The 21,683-nt window shown below is 39.1% G+C and overlaps 1 protein-coding gene across 1 annotated transcript in view; it reads right to left on the bottom strand.

Annotated features, from left to right (window-relative positions):
* The window catches only part of LOC139480290 (lipoxygenase homology domain-containing protein 1-like), a 111,561-nt gene that overhangs the window by 80,648 nt on the left and 9,230 nt on the right, over positions 1 to 21,683 (bottom strand). Inside the window, exons 2-4 of the mRNA XM_071263342.1 lie at positions 15,225 to 15,923; positions 14,327 to 14,534; positions 13,712 to 13,875 (exon numbers count right to left, since the gene is read on the bottom strand). Coding sequence (XP_071119443.1) covers positions 13,712 to 13,875; positions 14,327 to 14,534; positions 15,225 to 15,872 — 1,020 coding nt within the window. The 5' untranslated portion in view covers positions 15,873 to 15,923. The remainder of the gene's footprint in view (positions 1 to 13,711; positions 13,876 to 14,326; positions 14,535 to 15,224; positions 15,924 to 21,683) is intronic.

The following is a 21,683-nucleotide window of genomic DNA, read 5'->3' on the forward strand; positions in this document are numbered from 1 at the left end:
TCTTTTGGTATGACGCGGTCGGGGATCGAACCCCGGACCTTCCGCTCTCCGGGAGGACGCTCTACCACGAGACCACGGAGGCGGTCTCTGGGATTTGAAGCCACTATTAGTGGATCATGGCATAATTTAAAGGGGCTCTCCACACCTTCTGTTCATTTTAAGTATAAAGGATCAAGAATATGTAATCTCAACAAGCCTAGAAACAGGGATTTGAACCAATGATCATAGGTTTCTGGTACATCTAAGGGAGGCAACGCTGCACAGTAAACTGCAGCACCTTAGGCAACTGGTCCACCAAGCCCTCTAGAGGAATGGAAAGAGTGGAAACAAATACCTTATACACAAACAAAAAATGTGTTTGTGTCCTTTGAATTATGTTCAAATAAAATTAAGGTCATACCGAGCGAGTGAGTATGGTGAGTATTGGCAATATTCCAGCAATATCATGGAAGGGGACACCAGAAATGGGTTTCACACATTGTACCCATCTCGGGATTTGGCATGACAAGCTAACGCTTTAACTACAAGGCTACCCGACCGCCCCAAGGCCATACATAACACAACATTCTAGTTATTGACTTCAACATAAAACAGAAGCAGTTCCGAGGACAAATTCATTATCAAGAAAGAAAATGTTCTATTGGGGCAATAAAACATATAAATCTTGACAGACATATAGCAAAACCCAAGTCAACATTCTCATAAACCACAAAAGCCTAAGGACCCCCCAAATTATTGGTTTCAATGGTATGGAATTGCTAAAGCTTGATATCATGTTACCACACTATAACATAAGGTGACATTAAAACAGCTTTCTATTGTAAGACTGTTGACGGTGTATATCTAGCAATACGTTCCCTCCATAGAAACAGAAACACCACACAGTGTACGCATGTTCACCATGACGACTACTGAAACACAGTAGCGATATCAGTCAACTTCTTGAATGGCCGGACTATATACCAATCAAAATAAGTTAAAAAACACTCGATTCTTTCATATTGCTATAATTACTATAATCTGTCATGCATGATGAATAACTCTAGCAATATGAAAACCTGAGACAGGTGGTATTATTCTGAACAGTATATACAGTATATACAGTATATATATATATTATATATGGCAGTCTATTAACAACCAGTCCTCAATTAATAACGTGATTGTGCAGACCTCATTATAAATTTCAATTCATTCATCTATAAGTCAAATCTACAAATCTCAAAAATTAAAACCAATCCTTGAAGTATGTAGAAAGGTATTAACAACCAGTCCTTGATTAATAACATGATTGTGCACACTTCATTATATCATTTCAATTAATACATTCATCTATAAGTCAAATCTACAAATCTAAAAAATTTAAACCAATCCTTGAAGTATGTAGAAAGGTATGTAATCTCTAAATTTATCACAATGCCTCATGTCATTAACCAAGGTGACATCATTCCACGCTGATAAATGTATTCAAGGTGTCTTTTAGACCATCATACAACATACAAACGAGCAAATGGTTATTAAAGGGTGCTGCACCAGTACTGTGAGAGTGTTGTCTTGTTCCTAGCTTAAGCTTACACCTACTTCCAATTCAATAGCAAGAAAGTCGTCATAAATATTTCTAACCCTCAATACAGCACGGCAACCATGTACTGTGATATGAACACTGGCATTGCTAGGCAAGGTACAAATCACCTGGATGTCTAAACCAAGTACAAAAGCTCCAGAACCTATAGTGGGATTGACTATTGGGTGACGACTCTCCCACAGCAGTCACATAGAATACCGAACACGACTGCATGGTGCTGTCAATAGCCTGCAGCTGAATGGGAGTGTCCGGACACTATAGATCTCCAGATAAACACCCCACGCTTTCACCAAACATTAGGCACATATCATGTATGGCCTATAGACACAAAGTTGCCAATGGAGACACAGGTAGTGGTTCCTGATAAACAGGCATTAACTAAGTGTTGCTCATTGTGAAAGTTAAATGTCTATAGCTGTAGGTTCCACAAACGACTAGTCGCCTGAACTGATTTGGTTAGAAGAAAATGATATGTTCGCAAAATAACCTTGTTACTTTGGATAATTCATGGAGAGGACTTACTATCAAATAAGATCAAATTAACAAATACATCAAAACCTCAGTCCTTCAGTGAAACCATGATTACAAATGAGAATCCTTCAAATAACTGCCATGGAATAATACTTTATCATTAAACCTCCATACATGGCATTAATTTAAATGGCACACTATTGTAAACCTGATCAAAGTGAGCAGTTATCTCCTATATCATACAACATAAATGATTCGTTAGAACCTAGAAACCAAGGGGATTCTGGGTAAGAACATGGGTCCCCAGCGGAGATAAAATGAATCGGGTGGTTAGACTCGGTGACTTGGTTGATGTATGTCATTGTATCCCAGTTGATGGATTGATGCTCAATAACTGGATTGTATGGTCCAGACTTGATTATTACAGACAACTGTCATATAGCTGGAATATTGCTGAGTACTGTGACAACAAACAAACAAACAAATGATTCAGTGGCAATCAGGAAATTGATAACAAAGTCAGATTCAAAGGGCTATAGAAAGTGTTTTAAAAAAAACCCTTGACTCTATCCTTTCACAGGCAAGAATTTCTGAACATAGGTTTCTTAGTTACCGGGTATTCTTTAAAGATACCTGTGATTCCTCGCACAATGCCTTTTGTGAAAATCAAGATCACAAAACCCACCTCCGCAAACTTTACAAAAATTCTACATGCCAGTTCATGTTTATAATGTTCACAAAGGCTGCGAAATATAGTTAATGAAGATAATTCTTTATTATCTTCAACAGATCAAATCTTAACTTTTTCTGAGAGAATTTATTTAAAGAAAGCGTTCATGTTTTATTACAATCCCTTCAGATTGTATTAAAAATATATTCAGGGTTGACATTTAAAACAAGGTGCGGACTTTTTACGCAGGACACAGAATTGAACACACACCTGAATATATACATCAAAATTATTAATCTCACGTAAAATAATCATTTATGTGGTCAGAAAAACTGCTGCATATCCGGCATGAATTAATAGTGTAATTTATTATCCTAATGTTCAGTCAACACGAACCAAGCCAAGCACATTGTACTCCCGCTGATGTGTTAACATAATCACAGACTTGCACACCTGATCCAATCAGCCTTGACGCACGCCATAATGAGAAATAATCACCTAATCTCACCTTTGGGAAATCTACACCCACTGTCAATATGAGCATTTAAAAGTGAACAAAACGTGAAATAGGGTGACTTTTTTGTCAAATGCTTTATCTACAATTCCACATTCATCTTGCCGTTGGACCAGATATGATAGTTAAACCAATCTGGAGGCAATATGTTCGAATGCACTGAGTGACATATGTAAATTTGGATGCCTAGAAAAATAAATCTTCATTGTACGCATTGTGATGTGCAGGGCAAGGTATTGTATGTGTACACAAGCTGCCTAGCAACCAATGACAACTGCATCAGCCTGTCAGTGTTTGAAACTAAGGAGGGTTGCTATAGTAATTAATGAATCAAAGGACCTGGTATCTTTGTTTGTTGTTTGTCTGTTTGTTAAGCATTATTCTAGATAAATAATGGTGGTCGGTAAAATTTGAGTCTGGACCAGACAATCCAGTGATCGATATTGTGAGCAACGACCCTTGTCATGGGGTGGACAGACTATGTAAATCCTTAACTTTTAACACTGGGGTTATGACAAGGACCCCTTGACTTTCATGCTTGATGTTGACCACTAAACCTGTAATGTTTACTCCATATTCCTCCATGTACTCAGAAGGGGGGCGGGGGAGCCTAGTGGTTCAAGCTAGAAGGTTAAAGAGGACCAAGCAAAATATCTCTCTTCAATCTCGTTATTTCGCCGTAGTAGCTAGAATCGTAGACACCCGTGGCGTAACCCCCAAGGAGTCTACAAACAGCCGAGACACTTCAGATGGAGCAACACATCTCCATGGTGACTCTCGTTATTTTCTGGGAAATGAAGTATAAACGTTGAAAATGGCTTGCTGGGAAAAGACACTACATCAGCATGAGCTTGGCACGAGATGAGATGATAACAACAAATTCACCATGGGAAAATGTGGAACATTTTCGCTACAAGATATAGAAAGTGAAAATACTACTAATCAATAAACAGAATATGGCCAAATTGCAGAGAAAGGCTTTATTTAAAATAGGAAAAAATTGACATTTACGATTACCTCCGGAAATTGCCGATGATTAAAAGCTTACGAGCCAAAGACTGGAGGTACTAAAACTCTTTTACACTCACCTGCTACAAAGTTGGCCCCTGACAACTAACTATACTGTTCATTCTTTTTTACTTTTATATGTTTGAAAAAAAGATAAAACTTCAGTCAACTTCAGTGTATGCATGACCAGATCATTTTATGTGTGTATCTAAATACATTTTGTCCACGGATACGGTCAAACTATTCTCAATCGAACATTTTGTACCTATCTCTTTAGACCAACAGCAGTGTAGGGTCGGGTGATATCAGGGTGGGTATCTGGGAAGTAAATTTGGACCAATCCTAGCTTTAGTTTGCTCATCATACCTAAGGCCTGAGTAATAATTCCCCTTAATATGGGTACAATGTGTGAAGCCCATTGCTGGTGACTGTGACCCCGCCGGGATATTGCTGGAATATTGCTAAAAACCATACTCACTCACTCACCCATATCCTCAATACAGCAATATGCAGTGAAATGTGATTCAGAAAATTATTCATTTTTACCAGCCAATCAAACAACACAATATGTTACTGGAATAACAGACATTAACTGCATTCATTGTCATGCAAGTCACCATCCGTGAGTGAGTTTGGTTTAACGCCACTTTGAACATTATTCCAGGTGTGTTTTCGTGTGCATGAGTGGCCCTGAATCCCATAGGTTGCTGCAATTCGCTGTTCGGAGTTGTGTCCCTTAGGCATGCCAGAAACCTATGATCATAGTTTCAAATCCCAGTTCACCCCGATTATGTTTCTAGGTTTGGCTTGTGGGTTTCACCAAAGAGTTAAACATGTAGAATTGCATCACTTCAGGCTTTCCTCCCACATTAAGCTGACATGCCGTGATATAACTGACATACCGTATTCGACGTAATAAGCGCCCCGCTCTAATAAGCGCCCACGGTGATATTTTTTAATATATTGGCTAGTGAACAATCCCAATTAGCACCCCTTTAAATTGATCAATGTACACAAGACTTATTTATTCGCGTATAATATGTGTGTTATATGCAGCATTAATCATGGGAAATTAAATTCTGGAAAAATATATCTGTCGTGTATAAACATTTCAGGCTGTCAGCAAAACCACGAAATTTACGATCTTTCAACTCTGTTGTTTTTCACCAAAATAATATTCTAATAAGAGCCCCCCATTTCTAATTTTGAGAGTGCCCTGGGCGCCTATTATGTCGAATACGATACTGCCAAAAGCCATGTTAAAACAAACTCACATACTCCATGTTGATTTCAGCTTGTGGAAGAAAGCCTAAAGTAAGGGAAGTTGTAGACATTTACTTCTTTGACACCAACAATCTCAGGTATGGTGCTGATAGACCAAGGAACAAGAAGGGTGGAATTGGATGCAGAGTCAAATAACTAAGCAGGGGATCCTAACATTGCTAAGAGACGATGGCTGTCATATTACGTTCAGTGCAGGCTATATACCGTATTCGAAGTAATAAGCGCCCAGGGCGCTCTCAAAATTAGAAATAGGGGTCTCTTATTAGAATATTATTTTAGTGACAAAAACAGAGTTGAAAGATCATTTCGTGGTTTATGCTGACAGCCTGAAATGTTTATATACGACCGATGTATGTTTTCAGAATTTAATTGCCCATAATTAAGGGTGCATAAATAAGTCTTGTGTACAGTGATGAATCGGAAGGGGTGCTAATTGGGATTGTTCACTAGCCAATATATTAGCAAATATTGTCGTGGGCGCTTATTAGTGCGGGGCGATTATTACGTCAAATATGGTATATATAATGTAAGTATAGCCTACTGGCCATTGACCATTATCATGGTTATCGCCATTTCTTCCGTGTTATTTCTGATATCATTACTATTTAAAGTTTACAGTACATGTACAAGCCTCACTAACTTACGATATTTGTGAAACTATGAGCAATTTCGCTCACTTCAGTAGGCAGGAAAGATTGAGTAGATTTCTGTTACACAGCGAAGAGAGGGAATGAAAAGACTGACTGTATGTTGCAAGTTATCGCCCTAGTCTAAAGCTCAAAATGTACGTTATTAAATTGTATTTTCGGAAAGAGAAAGTAACATGCTTGTTAATTACTAATATTTCCCCAAAAGAATCAGTTCAACATTTTCAGATAAATATTAAATATGAAAACGAGCAAAAGTATAACTAGTCTCACACACTAGCGGGGTGTTGGCGATAGTTGGTCCTCAGTGATGTGGTGATAACATTCTCCGCAACATTCTCCGTAAGATTACCCACAACATTCTTTGAAATTCTCCGCAATATTCTCTAATATTCACCGCAACATTCTTTGTAACATTGTCTAACATTCTGCGAAATTTTCTGTAATATTCTCAGTAACATTCTCCAATATTCTCTTTAACATTCTCTGCACTAGTCTCAGATTTATCACATAACATACCTTCTGAATTGCCTCAACATGATGACATGCCATGCTTGATAAAGAAAGGCAAAATAACAAATCTCCATGGCAACTGTTATTGACAAGAGCAATACACTTTTATTGATTGTCCTTGAGAAAGTAACAACAGTGCATAGAAATTGACCCACAACAAGCAGCAATGCCATGATATAGGAGATACACGAGCTGTCAGTGAATTATCGTGTTTCGTCAAAATCCACCTGCCAAATGTCAAGTTCACAAATGGGCATTTCAAACTTATTAATGGTGTTATTTACCCATATCAATTTCTTTCCTTTTCCAGATTCAGAAATCTGAGAAATTATCTTTGGGATGGAAATGTTTCAAATACCACGACGACAATATTCTCCAGCCACATTGTAGGAATGTGTCACAGTGCATTTGTACAAGTTGAACTATCGTATTCGACGTTATAAGCACCCCCCTCTAATAATAATATTTGCTAATATATTGGCTAGTGACCACCCCTTCTGACTGATCAATGTACATGAGACTTATTTATTAGCGTATAATACGCACTCGTGTGTTATATGCACCCGTAATTGTGGGCAATTAAATTCTGGAAAAATATATCTGTTGTATAGAAACATTTCAGGCTGTCAGCATAAACCACGAAATTTATCTTTCACCAAAATAATATTCTAATAAGAGCCCCCTATTTCTATTTTTGAGAGCGCCCTGGGCGCATATTACATCAATTACAATATGTCACAGAGCTGAGCTACTAATTCTGACAATTATTCATTATCACTGTATTATGTGAAATAAACAAGCATGCATTCTAAAAAGTACCAAATCTCTTTATATTTTGTCTTCATTGTTTCACTAAAAGTCTTTTTTCTTTATCTTACATAACTGCTATTTCTAGAAACAAATTTGAGCACATAAATCCTGTTTATTAAACCTGTGTGTACTCGCTTTGAGCATAAATATTTCAGCATGCAACACCTACGCTATCGATCATATTTGCTGAAGACTAGTTAACATTAATGAGGTCACATCATATTCTGTTGGCTAATGACCCAGTATCAAAGCATAAAGTAGTTTCTGACTGAGCATTTTTTCAAGATCTACATCTGTTTTAGTCCTATTTCAGGATATGTAGTTAACAATTACTTTATTTTGTAATTTGAGGCAAAACTATCTCATTAAAATCAGATCTTTGTTCTCGTTGCACGTCAGAATGACCTTTTGTGCGACCAATCAAAACATCCCTTACCAGATCAGGAAAGTGACAGTTGAAGGGTTTTATTTCTTTCATTTAACCTCAAAGATTTACATTGGGTATAATGAATCACACTGATATATACGAACACTGAATAACGAAATATGACTGATTTCATCGAAATAATCGTCTATGTCTCGCTTCCATGGGATAACATTTGAAACAGAAGAAACTTTTCCACAGTCAGTGGAAAGCACTGCCATACAATCTCAGTCATCTATTAGAAATTCCAGAATGTTCTTTTGTGTCGTTTTCAAATTTTGAATCAAGAACTTTGTCAAAATCGTTTCAAAGCCAGTTTGAAACTTAAAAGTGCTGTAAAGCTAGTGAAAGATGCTTTCTGATTGGCTCATGTGGACTTGTTTGTGATTTCATGGGTTGATCAAAGTTCACGAGAGGTTGTTCTGATGTGACCTGTAATGGGATGTCCTCAGATCTTCATGTAGTGGTAGCGAGCACTAAGTTCTTATTTTAATAAGATTGGAGCAACAATGATTTTTAGCAAATTTCTTGAGATACTTTCTGGCTTACAGAACATATTTTATGGAACAATGCTACAGAAGTCTGGGATAAGAAATTATCCCGACAATAGATCCGAGTACACCATGCCCCTTCAGGTGGGACCCAGTTGTTCATGCACTGACTCAAGGTTCATTGCTCATGCTATCAACCACAGGTTGGCGAGATCTAGACACAATTTTTTACAATCTGACATGATGTACTGGACTGCAACTGAAAGCATCTTTGTTTGTTTGTTGTTTAATGCCCTCTCAGTTATATTCCAGCTATATGATGACAGCCTGTAAATAATAGAGTCTGACCTCGCAAGGCAGTGATTGATATTAAGTGAGTGAGTGAGAGAGTTGGGTTTAACGCCGCTTTTAACAGTATTACAGTTATATCACTGCGTGTCAGTTTAATGTGGGAGGAAAGCTCGAAGTGATGCAGGTCTCAGACGTTTACCACTTCGGTGAAACCCACGGGTATGGTGCTGACAAACCTAGAAACATAATCGGGGTGAACCAGGATTCAAACCCACAATCATAAGTTTTTGGCGTGCCCAAGGGACGCAACTCTGCACGGCGAATCGCAGGGCCTTAGACGACTGGGCCACCCGTGTCCCCGATTGATATTAAGACCAACAATCAATGTAGTTATGGTACGATGACAACCAGGTCACAATGCCTGACCATCAGATCTATTAATTCTCCTTCACAACCAGCATTGGTTGCTAGGACCAATTCTAATCCAAAACAACAACAAGGGCTAAAAAACATTCACTCACCCACTCACTCACTCATAGAGAACAAGGTTGCATTAGCACTCAGTGCATAGCAACTGCGTGGTGTAGCTGTTGTTGTGGTTTGTTTACACCAGTAATACAAGAACACACTTACCCATCTCCCAATACAGGTGAAAGGCCAGGATTGACGCAACACAAACCGGTTTTGAAATGGTGAATACTTTATTGATAGACATGCATGTTTACCTAACAACAACTGAAGTGTGCCCGGGTTCTTTGAATGATAAATCAGACGGAACATTCAAATGAACTGTTTAGACGGTCGACAATAATACAGCAAATCATAGGAACCTATTTCAACAAAGAGACAGTTAAGTTGAGTGAGTGAGTGAGTGAGGGAGTGAGGGAGTGAGTGAGTGAGTGAGTGAGTATGGTTTTACATCACTTTTAGCAATATCCCAGCAATATCATGGCGGAAACACCAGAAATTGGCTTCACACATTGTACCCATGTGGAGAATCCAACCCGAGTCTTCGGCGTGACGAGTGAACGCTTTAACCACTAGGCTACCCCACAACCCCAGTTAAGTAGAGATACAAGGGTTCCATGTAGAAGTATTCATGTGACATCTCAGTGCTCCCGTTGTGTTTTGAAACTGCCGGTCCTGGTGGACTGGCAACTCTAAAAATTACCAGTCCCCTTTAATTTTTGTAAGTCCCAACTTTCAACAAATAAATGCAATGACGTCATCTCTTAAGTAACTTAGTTAGATTTACACATCATTCACACAAAGTTCAGTCACAACTTTCTCGTTTTTGTTTCGGCATTCAAGACTAAGTCACTACAAATATATATTTAACCTCAAAGCAAAGCGAAATTTTATTTCCTTGCTCATAAAATAGACAACAGGAAACTCTGATGGTAACAGACAAGCTGACTTTACTGACCATTGATATACTGAATATCACCAATGTTTTGTTCAACAACAAACAACAAAGTCCACACTGTGGAAAAAACCTTTTCCTGTGAGGTCACGTGATAACCAAATATGGGATAATAGTCTTGATCCAAATGTTACAACGCGTACACTTGAGTAGACTCATGAATATAACTCATGAATATTAATTAGACAGTTCGCTACGTTAACAGATCGTTATTATAACAGAAACAAACGTATGTTTTCTATGTATATATAAAATGATATTAACTATGTTGTTAATAACTAGGCTTATGTTTGCTTCACATTCAGGGTGTTTATTCCACAATCACTTATACACACCGTTTCCAACAGTTGTTAATACAACTGTAAAAACAACGGGAATTGATTTCAGCTTCACCGGTTGTCACATGTTAGGTCACATGTGCAAACATAACACCATTTATGTGACCACCATCAGCTATCTTCCCGAGTCAAAGGAGTCAACAGAGGACATAAGTTCAGTTTACATCCTTGCCAAACTAGGCAGGCATTATGGAATTCTATTATAGCTGGACTAACAAGTCTATGCATAGTCCAACCAAAATCGTGTGACGAAATCGACATCGGATTCGTAAACTGCCAAGCAGATTTCGGTTGATTGCAGGATTTGCAAAGCATGTGTTTGTTTGTTTGTTGTTTAACACCATCTTCAGTAATATTACAGCTATATGATGGTGGTTGAGTCTTCACCAGACAATCCAGTGATTGACATCATGAGCATCGACGACGCAATTGGGATACGATGACATGCATCAGCAAGCCTGACCACCCAATCCTGTTAATCGCCTCTTACGACAAGCATAGTCGCCTTTTATAGCAAGCATGGCAAATCATGTGTACCGTCAACATGCTATCAACAGAAATTTTCCAAATCCTTTCATGTTTCTAATCAAGGGGCTCATGTGATTTGATGCACTTCGCAAAGTAAGGCCTGTTTAATTACAATATAAGGCTCGATTATCGATCAGATTGTCTTGACTGGGCGCGGCCACTTTGTTTGAAGCAAATGTAAGTGATACGAGAGATTGAATCTAATTGGTCAATAGGAGGGACATAGAAGGGACATAAATCATAACGGCCACTAATGGTGCTACGATCCAGCCCAGAATTTCCAGCCTAGTTCGGCAAGGGTGGAAACTGGATTTTTACAGTCTGTTAATTCCCTTGCCTCAGGAAAATGACCATCAGCAGTAAGTGATGACATGAACTTCACGTGTTTGATCATCATCTTTCCTATAAAACTAAGGGCTAGGAATTTTTAAGCATCGAAGGGTCATGCATTCCAATCATAGTACCTCCCAAAGGGGTCCATGGTTTCTGGCGACAAGTAGAAAACCAGGACTCCTCCATACCGTATTTCCTCTATTAGACGCCGGCCTCTAATAGAAGCCGGGTCAATTGTTCAGTGCAAAAAATAGAAGCCGGGCCTCTAATAAACGCCGGGTCGATCCATTAATACAATGGGACATTCATGGTCATAGTAAAATGGGGGTATTAATAGAAGCCGGGCCTCCGATAGGCGGCGGGCCTCTAATTGACGCCGGGTCAAAGGCTTGTCCGAAATATATAGAAGCCCGGGCATCTTACAGAGGAAATACGGTATTCGTGAGTCGATGCATGATTTCCACCACAAGCAGAATGCGACATGGAGGAGTCATCATCCCTTCTAGTCAACTAATGGCCAATTACACCGCCTCACATCTCAACCAGATTAAGTCTCCATTAATCTCATCAAACCGATGCCTGGCCTAGCATAATTACCTACACCAAAGGACCTTGTAACAAATAATTATACCTCATTGATTTTTTTGCGAGTTTGTTTATTATCAGTTACATGGTCCTGTGCCAACAAGAACATTTAGTTGATGGGAGTTTTTTTGTCCTTGTTAAGACAATGTACAGAAGATCATCTAGGAACATCTTTACCCGCCACGGCCACTATTTGACAATTCTCTAGCTGCTTGTAGCTCTGTGCTGCTCACTATAAACGATTTTGATACTAACTTGTCACTATACAGACTATGGGTTGTTCCATAGAGTGTTCTGACAGACCCCTGATCCATATCTGCATCCAACTTTATAACATGCTCCAGCAAAGTACATGCATCATGATTTAACAACAAATGCAACATGATTCACTTCCTGAGACACTTGCCTTCAAATACAAGTACTCATATTGCAGATTGTGCAACAATATAGTTACTTATTGAGTTGGAAACTTAAATGTAAAGATCTTTGATCCACCATTGCACTCAGCAATAGTGAGCACAATTCTGTACCCTCTCAATAATCCCAACTGGATAAGTACAAAGAAAGTTGCATGATTGAAAACATAAGTACACATATTTTAAGGCACTTGTGTTAGGAAGCGAATGGTATTGCAGTTTTCATTGAATTACGATTCATTATGGCAAGGTTGTTAGTGCAGTATGTTCCGAATCTGGAATCTATCAGGAAAACAGTATGGAAAAGCCTGTAGCTCTGTGTAGTGATATGTCCAAATCATGTTAAAATGTTACCAAGGTTCCGGACATAGTGAAATCTATTTGATGGTAGATTCTGGTGGTAAATTCTACTGCAGTGAGTGCCAACTTGTTTTCAGGTCTACTAGGCTCAACTTTGCTCTGAGTCAAGCCATTTTTTCATGTAATATGGAAAAATATTAACTGAGCTTTTAGACCGAACAGAATGTTACTAAACTTGGGTCCCCGATTGGTACAGTTCAGGTATATCCCATTTCACCTTCATTTCTCATTGGACCACACTTCATACCAGCATTCAACAAACCAGTAATGTTGCCAGTGGAATGGACCTGTGAAGATCCAGGGTAGAATAGGTCTTCAGCAACCCATGCTTACCATAAAAGGTGACTATGCTTGTCGTAAAAGGCGACTAACGGGATCGGGTGGTCAGACTCGCTGACTTGGTTGATGCATGTCATTGATCCCAATTGCGTGGATCGATGCTCATGATATTAATCACTGGACTGTCTGGTCCAAGCTCGATTATTTACAGACCGCCGTCATACAGCTGGAATATTGCTGAGTGCAGCATAAAACAACCAACCCAGCCAGTAGAACAGTGTAATGAAAGACAGCAGCTACTGAAGAATTAGATGTGACAGATTGGTTACTGCTTCACAACACTGTTGCTTGTCAAACAGTTGATAGTAACAATATCAATGAGTGTGTGTGACACAATTATAACATTGTTGCTAGTGGATGGTTGACAACAAGATGACAGTGTGACAAACACTGTTGCTAGTGAAAAGTATGAAAGATGCAGTAAAAGACGATCGAGGCAGGGCAACAACAAGTACAAGGTCTTTTGGTGTGCCACAGCCAAAGGATCGAATCACTGGCCTTCTCATTTTCGGGTGTGAACGAATAAGTGGGACATCATATCACTCTTGCTAAGGGAATGACTGACACTGGATTACAGCATTTTCATGGGGTACTCGGTGGAATACAATGACAGACAAGAAATGTCTATCTTGATAGAAAATGTAAAACATAACTCAAAGATTCTAATTGAAAACAACTTACATCAAACTCATCAATCTGTCCGCTCTGAAAGTGTTGATCATCCGCATAGCCGAGAGGTATGGGGCCAGAGTTGGCCTTCTTGCCATACACAGTCAAGGTCACCTGAGCTTCTGTGCCTCCGCTGCCAAGTTCATTGGTCGATATCCACACTTTCCATCGTCCCTCTGAAAGAAAGGTAGAAATCAGATCTACTTCTCTCTTAACATGCTGTGTTACAATGACGTCTGTTTTTCTTTCAGAAGTGAGTATTTTCTTTGTTTTTTGCTATATGAATATTCAAATCTTGACAAAACAAACCAGTGATTGATATTGTGGTTCGTGTCCAATTCCATTAGGGTACATAGACACTCAATCTACCAAGTCACCGACCACCCGATCCACTTTGAATGATACAAAATGAAACATGTTGCACACCTGTACCTGTAAAAATAATCAGTGGCTTGTATTCACACACAGGATGATGGGGCAGGCTAGTGGTTAAAACGCTTGGTCGATTCTCCATATAGGAACAATGTGTCAAGCCCACTTTTGGTGTTCCCCACTGAACTCTTGCTGGAATATTGCTAAAAGCAGGGTAAAGCTTTACTAGCTTGCTTGTATTCACACACAACTTACTTGTTCGTATCATGCGATCCCTTCTTTCCCGCACACGGCTTCCGATGTGGTCTCGGGTGGGATTTCTGCTCCGTAGCCGATGATAGGGGCCCCTTTCTGGTGGCGGGTGGGGGACGTTGTACATTAACGTAAGCATGGACTTGAAGGGCTCTTTACCAGCAGCCACAAACACATCAGGGCCTCTCAAGATCTGGGACAAACCGGTTATCTGAAAACAATAACCAGGATATTATAGCACAAAAACACATCAGGGCCTCTCAAGATCTGGCACAAACCGGTTATCTGGAAACAATAACCAGGATATTATAGCACAAAAAAACATCAGGGCCTCTCAAGATCTGGGACAAACCAGTTATCTGGAAACAATAACCAGGATATTATAGCACAAAAACACATCTGGGCCTCTGCAGATCTGGGACAAACCGGTTATCTGGAAACAATAACCAGGATATCATTACACTGATAGGGTTGGGACGAGTACAAATTTACTGCCCGGGTACCTGACACCCTATTATACCCTACTGGGTACCCGCTGTAGGTAAATGTCTGAATCGGAATTGTTTTACGGTAGCCCTGGCCAAAAGAATTTAGATACATGTATCAAACGATTTGATCATGCATAGACAAAGTTGATAGATGCAATATCCTTACTTGAACATATAAAAGTCAGGAAGGTTGCTTGCATAGTCAGAAAGAAATGTGAACATTAGCTATACTTGTAGTGTAACCATGGAGTTTTAATGTTAATGTCATTAAACAGTATATCACGTGACTAACTATGGGTCCGGGTAGTCATGCGGGTACCCAGGTCCGAGTGAGGACCCACCCGACCAGAGTACCTGAGTTACCCGTCCTAGCCCTACATCCATACACTCAGAGTGCAACAGGCAATGCTTACCCTACGTCCCTCAGTCGTGAAAAGTTTCAGCACAGCAAACCTGAACATTTCACTGAGATCTGAAAGAACCTGATCAAAAGTCTGTGCCGTCTTTCTGTTGAGTAACATGATGTGTTTCAAGCTTGGCTCCCCATTTTTCAAGACAGTCACTTTCTTTGGAGATTTGTTAATGTTAGCTCCATATGCCATTCTCATTCTACGGCGCTTGAGAGGTCTGTCATCCTCAACGTCAACCTCCTGCAAGATGTTGTTATACTCTCGAATCCCACTCTTCGGCTTCGGGCTGAGATGCCACAACTCGGGGGAGTGAACTTGTTCAAGGTCAAGGCCTCTTGCGAAACGTCGTCGCGTTGAACAAACATAATGTCCTCCATCCCTAAGATCATGGATACTTTTGAGGCTGTGACGACCCCGAGGTGTGAACACCCCTCTGACTCCATAGTTCAGACCTGGCACTCTCCGGCACAACTCGTTGAGAAGCACATCAAACTTGCGGTAGGATTTTTCATTAACGGCCACTTTGATAGCACCAAATTTGTAATCCTGGTCCTTGTAGAAGTAGCAAGTCTTAGCTCTAACTGGGTCCAAGGAGCCTTTTGGGCCAAAGGAGTCGCTGCTGTCATCGTGGACGAAGTGGTGATCCCCCATCCTGTGCTGCTGTTGGCGTTGTTACCTCACCCAATACCCTGACATATCATTCTGAAACAGCAAACAGAAAACTTGACTCCTATGTTTCCAAAAACTAATAAAATACTTTATCATATCAAGTTAGTTAACAGACTTGAGGGTAAGGAATGTATTTTTTACACTTATGTGAAATTTTGGGTTGACCAATGCAAATCCAAGTACCGGTAATAAAGAAAACCACTTTATGAAGTAAGTATATTCTGTTACCCAAACAGTTCTCAAACTGGGTAACTGGGTGGGTCTGAGGGAATCAAGGGTGGGTCAACAAATATGACAGACTCTAGTGGCAGGGTATTAAAATATGATACACATAATAGGGGGGTGGGGGCGTAGTGATTTTGTCTTTTGGAGAAGGTCATGTAAATGTACAAGGACATGGGGAGAGAATCATCCAATGATATCACAAGCATTAGGGGTTCCTGATGGCCGTTATTTTCAGTACATGAGTGAGTCAAAGATGGTAGACAACACATAGCGGTCATTCTGTTCTGGGTGGGTGGTATGATGAGGATGCAGGGAAATCGTTCAGCCTTCAAACAGCTCATCATCAAAAGCTCATTACTTCAAGTTTCCTGGCTATGCATCTTGATCCGTGATGATGGTTGGATCGCATCGTGGGGTTCGCATAAAAAATCACCTCTGTAGTAGCATTATTGGGGGGTGTATAGGACCTAGATGGCAGTGTAGCAGAACTGTCATTCCCTATACTACTCTTCATAACATCCCCAGTCACTATCTCCAACACTCATCTCACCCCAACCCACACCTTCAAAATGTTGACACTTTAAACAATGTAACATTCAGGGCTGGTTGGAAATCCATAATTTTTATTGGCTCACTGTCAAGATTGTCATGAGCTCGGCAAATAGGATTCTTTACTCACTAGACATATATGATACCACTCTGTGTGAAAAACAAACGACTCTGCAAGGCTCCTTACACCATTAGTTTCGCTAATTGTGCTGAGGACAACTAAAAATCGGATGATGGTGGTCCTCACTGACTAAAAGCATTTGAGGGCTATAATTCTGAGGGGAGGTGAAATGGGGTTTAACGTCGCATCAAAGATTATTACATTTATATAGCGATGTGCATGCATGTGTGTGTGTGTGTGTGGCTGCTTGTACTAGACCGGACTGATGCCGATTTATTGTGCCAGCTCACTGAGATACAATGTCGCAGTTTAACATGAATACCCCACTGAGACACAGTATACTGACCCCGAGCCGACCAGTCCTTGTTTTAGCCCCTGAATGCCGAGCGCCAGACAAGGTAAGAACAAGTACCATCTTTTAACATCTTTTGGTATGACGCGGCTGGGGATCGAACTCAGGACCTTCCGCTCTCCGGGCGGATGCTATACCACTAGACCACGGAGGCAGTCCAATAATTCTGAACCAGGGCCCTGTTCAACAAAGTGATTGTAGCACTCAGGCAATCGTAAGTCACATTCTTTAACATAGACTTACGACAGTCGTAGTGCTGCAATTGCTTTGTGGAACGGGGCCCTGATCATAGAGCTTCAATATTGAGCTCAACCACCTAGCAAACTCTGAGGACTAGTTGTTACGTATTGATGGCTTGAGAGTTACCTCCCTTACTGTACGCACATATGGATAACGTCACTGTTAGCGTTGTCTGATGGCGTTCTAGAAACTGAGAAATAAATCCAATGACCAACCACTCTTATCTGTTATAACTTGCAAGTTATGAAGTCTGGTAGCATCAAACACTTTGACACTAGTGAAATAAGATTTTCCACAGGGGCTGGGATTGTCTTGGGGCTGTCCAAATTTACTACCTAGGTACCGCGACCTCAAGAGTTGAGTACAAAATGTCTGACTGTGAAAATTGTTTTACCATAGCCCTATCAAACAGTATTTTTTTTAGATACACATAGTAAACATACACTGAAGTAGACTAACGTTTTATCTTTATTCAAACATGTAACAGTCGGAAGGAATGTGTGCACAGTAAGACAGAAATGTGAACGTAAGTACATGTAGTGTTACCACTGAGTTATAGTGATTCTTCGTCATTAAACAATATATCACATGACTTTGGGTTTCGGGAAGTCCTGTGGGTACCCTGGTCCTACTCACTACTCACCGGACCGAGTACCCAAGTGTTACACGTCCCAGCCCTAGTTTCAACTAGTCCTCTGACTATAGTCTGTAAGAAAACCATTTTCTTATGCTGCTACTATGCAATGCTTAGTACAAGGAAGCTAAAAAACTCATGGAAGGATGTTCTGCAATCATGGAGTAGTTAAACATTTTATACCACTTCTAAACTATATATTCTATATATTCATTGTGCAAGTGTCATATTGTTCTTCACACTACGCAATTAATATCCCGTGTATTTGATGTGGTGTAAGTGTGTATTAGCATGTAGTGCCTCATTTTCTTCTGTAAAATGCCAACTACTTCCCCCAAAGCAATGACATTACCATTAGTATGCAATATCGAAAATATCATGACAACAAATCTGTACTGATGATGGTAAATCAGTCCCATTATTTAACTATCTGGTTTATAAATTTTCATTGTATTTTGGGTATTATGTTTAAAATCTACTTTAATGATTTCATTCCAAAATTCCTTCAGTATTGTTTCTATAAATTTCTGAAAAATTGTGTGTGAACTGATCAGCTGATGGCATCAACTCACTGATATGACAGCCATGACAGTCAGACTATTGTCACTTGTGCCTTGAAATTAGCCTTATTTGTTAAAAAAAAAAGGGATACATATTTTATAAATGCCACACTTTGACTCGTAAATAGTCATTATTGTGGATGTTTGACTTTTGTATGCCAATATATTGATCTAGCATTCGAAATAGCGAGCCGTGGTAAGCCTTCTTGTCATGATCACTGATTGGGTGATCTCCACCAATGTCAAACTGTGCCTCAATAAATAACCAGTAATGTATCAAAGTGCTACCCTTATTATTATTTTATTCTGAACATAATATAGTAAGGCTCCCCTCAGGGCTTTCATGAACACAAGGTTTTACATTTACATATATGTTTTAAAAATTGTAATTCAATTTCAGATAGATTTCTTTGCAGAAAGAAATTTGCAAAACCAAATATATTAACCCTTTCAAAACCAGTCTACCAGAAATTTTGATGCTATGACACCAAGTTCTGGGGAGACAGGTGAAGCCCACATTTATCAAGGAAAATATCAGCTTGTAAAACATCTTTGCTACTGCAATTGTCATGCACCATTTAAAATGTCTTAACCTAAAGTTCAGAAATATGATAGTTATTTTCATAATAATATTTAAATAATTCATTTACAACTGAATTAAGTTCATCTTTTAAAAAAATGTAAGCTAATACATTCATAATGAGGAAGCAAATATTGTGGCAATTATCAGCAATTGTAAAATTTCACAATATCCACTTACCTATTTCTTTTTCATTGTTTACCATGTTTACGTAATCGGAATTTTTATTTCTGAAAAGAATTTTAAATAATATCTATCATTACCTATTTCCTGATAACAGTTGCTTTCCTCTCAGTAACAAGATTACTTCGATGATCGTACAAAAGCTCTGAACATCCATAGTATTACAGGAACCTCGCAAGGGGTATATTCGTAGTTGTACCAAGTGTTTTATTGGATAGAAATTGGTTTCTTATGACGCTTTTTTGCCGTAACGTGATTGGTCAAATTCAGGCATGTGACCTAGGTCAGTCAATCAAATTATAGCAGTGGATAACGTCCTCATGTTTGATAAGATATTTAAACGGAATATTTTGGTTTTATCATGTTATTCTGACAATTTTAAGCATGAAACTGTGACCCATATTTAAAATATGGAACTTAGTGGATGTATCATGCTAGGTACAGTGACAAAGATTTCTTATGCATAAATTTGGCATTAAACATTGTGTCCAAGCATGAAAATCAAGGCAACAAAAGACGCGATGTCATTTGACTTACATTACAAAATTGTATGTAAAGATGGAAATCATAACTTACAGGTAGAGTTTGACAACTTTTAGAGATATTATTGTTGAGTACATTTATTACTTTATTTAATTTATTTATAGATTTTCTCGAAACGTCTTTGTTTCGGGCTTTGACTCTTTCAGTTGGGACCCGTTGTCGAAGGTTGTGTGCCAGAATGTCTTTTTCAATAACATTGCAGGAAATAGTTAATAAATTCAAATATATTGATAAAATATGATGAACTGAACTGAAACACCCGTTTTCAGACAATGTGAAAAGAGACAGATTTAATAAATAAATGATATGACAGGAAGGCTAATAAAATTATATGATATGTTTAGAGGACACAGAGTGAAGCCATTATAGCCTACACGAGGTCAAGCAATGAACAGAAGGCAGCAGTATCTGACATGATAGCAAAGAAGCCTGCAATCAAAAGTAAGGGCAGAGATGCTACCCAATTACGAGTGGAACAAGTAAAGACAGCAAACGTCGGGGATTTGACCCTTCCAGAAAAAGTCTGGCATGAAATCTGGATGAGAATTGTTTCTCATTCATATTCAACCTTCCTCTCGTGTCACACCGTGCAGTGGAAACAAAACGATGTGTTCACTACTTCTGCCATGTCAAATATGTAATAATGCATCTTCCCGAGGCAAGGGCGTTAACAGACTCTAACAGTCCAGTTTCCGCCCTTGCCAAGGGTGGAAACTGGACTTTTACAGTAAGTTAACACCCTTGCATCGGGAAGACAGTAATAATGTGAAATAAAATTGATGTGTGATTCTTGTCTTGTCTCTTATTTTATGCCTATGTTCAGAAAATTACAAGTTTTCGAAAAAATTCACATTTTCATTGTCCAAGTTTTTGTATCTTGTTCATTCATCTGAAGCCAAACAATGTAGTTTAAATTTTGACTGTACATTCATGTTTTTAATCTACACACAAAATACCAAACAATTTTTTTGTCTAAAAGTAAATCTGTACAATAACAGGTTTTGTCATCACTGACAAAGTTGATGTATTTTCAACATATATACTTGCTTACACTGCATCAAATACACAGGAATGTTTCGTCAGGGGAACCCTGCTTAGTAGAATCTTGAAAGTCATGTTTTATTGCAAAATTCACATTTTCATTGACCAAGTTGATAGTCTCCTGTTCATTCACCTGAAGCCATGGCATGTTGTTTATGACTGCGCATTAGACCTATATATTAATACATGAAAGAGTAAATTCATATTTTAAGTCGGATAGTACAAACTATACACTAACAGATTTGATCAACACTGAGGCATGAGATATTGTTTTTAATGTATATACATGCTTACACTGTGTCAATTACACAGGAATGTTGCATAGGGTGAACCCTGCTTGGTGAAATATCTTGAAATATCTAACAAGTTTTTTATTGTTTGTAACTTTATCCATAAAAAATGTCACGTCTTGGACGACAATTTCACAGGTTATGAAAGGGTAAGTAGCCATGAATGCAGTTGTTATCCAAAGTTTCACATCTTCTTCCAACCAATGTATAATTATTATTGATGCCTATAACAAAACACATGGTATCATGGACCGCCTCCATGGTCTAGTGGAGCATAAGGTCCAGGGTTTGATCCCCGGCCGCATCATACCAAAAGACGTAAAAAGATGGTACTTGGTGTTACCCTGTCTGGCGCTCGGCATTAAGGGGCTAAAACAAGGACTGGTTGGCTCGGAGTCAGTATACTGTGTCTGAGTGGACTATTAATGTTAAACTGCGGCATGGTATCTCGGTTGGCTAGCACTATAAATCGGCA

The sequence above is a fragment of the Haliotis cracherodii genome, unplaced genomic scaffold (assembly GCF_022045235.1).
Source record: "Haliotis cracherodii isolate W230 unplaced genomic scaffold, xgHalCrac1.p SCAF_4, whole genome shotgun sequence".
NCBI classification, from domain to species: domain Eukaryota; kingdom Metazoa; phylum Mollusca; class Gastropoda; order Lepetellida; family Haliotidae; genus Haliotis; species Haliotis cracherodii.